The 5000-nt window shown below is 52.2% G+C and overlaps 1 protein-coding gene across 1 annotated transcript in view; it reads left to right on the top strand.

Annotated features, from left to right (window-relative positions):
• The window catches only part of cdk19 (cyclin dependent kinase 19), a 20737-nt gene that overhangs the window by 7721 nt on the left and 8016 nt on the right, over nucleotides 1–5000 (top strand). The window contains exons 5-6 of the mRNA XM_076170525.1: nucleotides 2924–2981; nucleotides 4149–4280. Coding sequence (XP_076026640.1) covers nucleotides 2924–2981; nucleotides 4149–4280 — 190 coding nt within the window. The remainder of the gene's footprint in view (nucleotides 1–2923; nucleotides 2982–4148; nucleotides 4281–5000) is intronic.

The raw sequence follows: 5000 nt of genomic DNA, 5'->3' as shown, positions 1-5000 counted from the left end.
CTTCCGGCCCTTCAGAACTTTGTTTCATAGCGCTCTTGTGTGTTTCTCTTTGTCACATTGCCTCTGACTCTGCAGTCAAGTTGATGGATGGCTGCCGCCGTGTCGTTGTTTTGCTCTCTGGTTGCCACGGCTTCCTGCCATTGTGGCCGCGGGCCGACATGAAGTTTGATCCGATGCTTCAGCTTCAGCCTGCTGGGCAAATGGACTTTATTCTTTATTGTGGCTTTTGTTGTGTTTAAATATAAAAGAACACAGAAGCATGGAGCCTCATCATGTGTGACATCATCTTCTCCTCCTATTGAGCTGCAGCTGTGATTGACCGTGTGGTTGGTTGCTGATAAAAGTGTCCTGGAGGCCTCTGAGCCTCTGAGCCTCCTTCAGCTGCTCTGTGCTGCTCTGGAGATTGAGAGTACACGGATGTGTAATAGAGTTCTGCTGTCGTCAGGTCGGCTCTGCTGCGGCCAGCTCCTCTTTCTCTGTTACATAACCCTGAGTATGTGTGTGTGTGTGTGTGTGTGTGTGTGTGTGTGTGTGTGTGTGTGTGTGTGTGTGTGTGTGTGTGTGTGTGTGTGTGTGTGTGTGTGTGTGTGTGTGTGTGCAGCATGCTCAGTGTCTCTGCTCTGGTATGTGCTCTATATTGCGCTACTGCATAGCTACCCCTCCCTCCACACACACACACACACACACACACACATACACACACACACCCCCTCTCCTTTCTTTTTTCCCTCCGTCTCCCTCCTGCTGCAGAGGTTCCTAGTACGAGGCTCCTGCCCCGCCCCCCCACAGTGGTTATGTAATAGGCAGTAACAGAGCAGACCCCCCCCCCCCCCCCCCCTCGCTGAGTCAAGCTGCTGGCTGGAGCTTCATGCACCAAAACAAACAGCAGCAGCCTCAGAGGTGGAGCGTACCAAGCGCCTCTGCAGGGGGTGAAGGAGATGGGAGAAAAAGAAAATGCACAGTGTGTCTGGATGTTCACCATGATAACACACACACACACACAGACACACACACACACATGTAATCTGCCCCCAGCCTGCAGTGTCCATGTGATGGCTGAGGTCTCTCTGCTGCAGAGACTGAAGACAGCACAACGACTCTAAAGCTGAAGTTTGACAGGAGGTCACTCTGCTGTAATGTCATGTTTGCATGATTTTTGCATTTGGCACAATGTAAATGTGTCAGGCTGGAGAGGAGGAACACAAGCAGACACACACAGACTGGGACACAACACAACAAACAAACAAACGGAACAAAACCCAGAGTGGTGAAGAGACAAAGAGACAAAGTGATGCAGGCTGAAGATCAGGAGAAGCTGCAGAGAGTTAACGACCTGAACAAACACTGAGGGAGACGCAGCAGGAGACCAGGGGGGCGGGAACACAGGCAGGAAGTGGCAGGACGGGGCTGCGACACCTGCTGGGGTGGAGCGGAAGGACAGGAGAGATGGAGATCAAAGCTCCTGATGGGTCTGAAGGAGGAGAGAAGTGTGTGTGTGTTTGTGTGTGTGTGTGTGTGTGTGTGTGTGTGTGTGTGCGCGTTCCAGCGAGGGAGTGTGGAGCAACGGTGGCAAACAGGAAGCTGCTTGAGGGTTTCAAAACAGGAAGTGAAGCTGTGCCACCACTCTCACCCTCTAATGGAGACGTGTCAGACAGGCTGAAGAAGAAACTATCAGAGGATCAGAGGAGAAGGTAAACCAAGAAAGAACCTACAGAAAGTGGGAGAACATGCAGGTGGGAAAGGAGGGGGAGGAACCAAAGAGCCCTGTGATGATTCAACAGTTTGTTAACATACGTGACCTTTGGACCAGAGAGAGGAGGAGCCCAGCGTGACTCACCTGACACACAAGTTTCTATAGAATAGGAACAATAAAGACAACGTTTGGGCTCAGCCCCTATAGTGAGACTGCCTGATGTGGGCGTGGCCCCCCGGTTACACCTGAGAGGGGATCAGTACAGCAGAGGAACCTGTGTGTGTGTGTGTGTGTGTGTGTGTGTGTGTGTGTGTGAGAGCCTCTGGCCTCTGAGTCGTCCTACTTTCGGAGACAAAGATGAAGTGGGTTTGGTGAAACGGGGACACGTCCCTGCAGAGCGGCCTGCTGCTCTACGTATGTGGGCCGAGGCTCACAGAGTTTCAGCAGCAGCTCACAGAGCGTCTCACCTGCTGCTCTGCTGCCTTCACCTTGAGGGGTTCTTGTTTCTCTGCTCTGCTTCTCTTTCCCTCTCAGCTGAAGCTTCAGTGTCTTCAGCTGTTTGTCATGTAGAGCACTTGTTTTGCATGTGAAGGAGGCTCTGTCCTGGCTCGGCTCCTCTAGCCAACATTGTAGAGGTGATAACAGAGGAGAGCTTTATTCATCTCATTAGTTTATAACCTGAGAGAGCAGCAGCAGCTCCTCTGGGCCTTTTAACAGACGCTCGCCTTTGTGTTTGCCAATGCTGGCGTGTCATGTTGTGGGCGTGAATAATAGACCTCATTATTAGTACTGTTGCTATAGCAACGAGATGTGTTTGCCAAACAGATCTGTGTCTCCAAAGCCAGAAGGTTCAGATTCACAGAGGAGCTCCAGAGGGACGACTGTTTGACAACACGAGGACAAACAATGAGGTTAAGAACACATGGAGACATTTGAACGCCTCTGTGCATTTACACCTTCATCAACATGTGAGCAGGTACAACACACTCACTACCACTGGATCTGGGTCAGCAGGATCTGGGTCAGCAGGATCTGGATCTGGTGGTCATCTTCAGATAGAAAGTCAATCTCATTTAGTCTAAATGTGATGTCACATGACTCTGAGCGTACACACACGCACACACACACACACGCACACACACACACTCATATCACACCTGAATACACACAGGAGGTGAGGGGTTAATATCAGACATGTCATCTAACATTTGATCTCTTTATTTATTTTAGAAACCAGCCAACATCCTGGTGATGGGCGAAGGTCTGGAACGAGGAAGAGTCAAGATCGGTAAGAAGGTTTAAACCTGGGAGACTGGGAGACTCTCTGACTCCCTGACTCCCCGACTCCCCGACTCCCCGACTCTCTGACTCCCCGACTCTCTGACTCCCTGGCTCCCTGACTCCCTGACTCCCTGACTCCCTGACTCCCTGACTCTCTGACTCCCTGACTCCCTGACTCTCTGACTCTCTGACTCTCTGACTCCCTGACTCTCTGACTCCCTGACTCTCTGACTCTCTGACTCCCTGACTCTGTTGACTGACTGTGTGTGTTTGTGTTTGAATGACTCTCTGTTCCCTTTCGCCCATATTGTTGCATACATGATGCATAACACACACACACACACACACACACACACACACACACACACACACACACACACACACACACACACGTGCTCCTCCATGCTGCAGAGCGATGAGCTTGTTTGTGTTCCATCTGTTGCAGTATAAGGAGTAAATCATAGATGTTATAGCTCCATGAGTGTGTGTGTGTGTGTATGTGTGTGTGTGTGCTCAGGCTCAGTTACATAAGCCAGCTGGTCAGGGGTCGCTGCAGAGGATCTCTATTTTAAACCAGAGCCTCCATTTATAGCACCAGGTTGTTGTTCCAGTGCAACCAGAGCCGCTACAACCGCTCCTGTGAGGGCGCCGCCCCTTCTGGGCCTCTGAGCCTCAGGAGAACCTTCTTGTATCTAGACTCTGGACACCTATGGGTGCTGTTGGGTGAGTGTGGCAGTGAAGGTCCCTGACCTCCCTGACCTCCCTGCCCCCCCCCCTGGCCAGAGTTTAGCACAGTCAGGGACCTTCACTGCCACACTCACCCAACAGCACCCATAGGTGTCCAGAGTCTAGATACAAGAAGGTTCTCCTGAGGCTCAGAGGCCCAGAAGAGCCTGAGGGACTGATGTTTACCTGTGTGTGTGTGTGTGTGTGTGTGTGTGTGTGTGTGTGTGTGTGTGTGTGTGTGTGTGTGTGTGTGTGTGTGTGTGTGTGTGTGTGTGTCAGGCTGAATTATTTAGGCTCTGAAAGTGGAGCTGTAGCATCAGGATCAGCTCTCAGGGTCAGAGGCTGATTAGCCTGAGCTGCTATCTGAGCAGCCTTGTCCCCGGGGCCTGCGCCTCCACGTCGCTCTCTGATAGTGTGTGTGTGTGTTTGTTCTCTCCGCCTCCTGCAGCTGACATGGGCTTCGCCAGACTCTTCAACTCCCCCCTCAAGCCTCTGGCGGACCTGGACCCGGTGGTGGTCACGTTCTGGTACCGGGCCCCGGAGCTTCTGCTGGGGGCCCGACACTACACCAAAGCTATCGGTGAGTCCAGCGTGTCACAGCAGCAGGATGAGGTCACCGGTGAAGGTCACCGGTGAAGGTCATGGAAGCACAACACACCTGTACCACATATCATACATGACATGAGACCTGCAGCCGTGTCCACAGAGACGCAGGAAGCTGCTGGACTCCTCAGACTTTGCTCTTGTTTGCTCTCTTTGTGTGTTTGAGCGTGGACACGATGAGACGCAGAGCGGGAACATGCCGTTCCACCGCACGATGTGTGGCCTCGGTGGCCACGAAGGGGGGCGTGTCCACATGTTTATAATTATCATTCCTCGAATGTGAGCCGACACCGCTCGCCCGTCGTCACTCAGGCTCCTACTTTTAGCTGCTCTGTGAGTCCTGAGGTCTCCTGATCTCCATCCAGACCTGCTCCTCCTCTGAGTGACAGGCAGACAGAATGCAGAGGTGAAGTCAGACTGGAGGGCTGTGAAGTCACAGTCACACCTAATATGAGGCAGTAACAGCTGCTGGAAGAGTGAGTGTGTGAAAGGAGAGGAGCCTGCTGCAAGCACCGCTAATCACACTGAGCGTCTAAACACGGGACAGCAAACACTTCAAAACACGAGCTGAAGCTTTTCACGCTGTTATCAGGGAGAGTGACAAAGCTGCAGCAGCAAATATAGAGGTTATAAAAAGTTGCATTCTGTGTGTGTGTGCGTGTGCGTGTGCGTGTGCGTGTGCGTGTGCGTGTGCGTG

This window comes from Genypterus blacodes, unplaced genomic scaffold, assembly GCF_046128005.1.
Source record: "Genypterus blacodes isolate CSIRO-AG114 ecotype Tasmania unplaced genomic scaffold, CSIRO-AGI_Gbla_v1 ptg000222l_1, whole genome shotgun sequence".
Lineage (NCBI taxonomy): Eukaryota > Metazoa > Chordata > Actinopteri > Ophidiiformes > Ophidiidae > Genypterus > Genypterus blacodes.
Note: the sequence above shows the minus strand (reverse complement) of the source record. Positions and strands in the feature narration are given on the sequence as shown.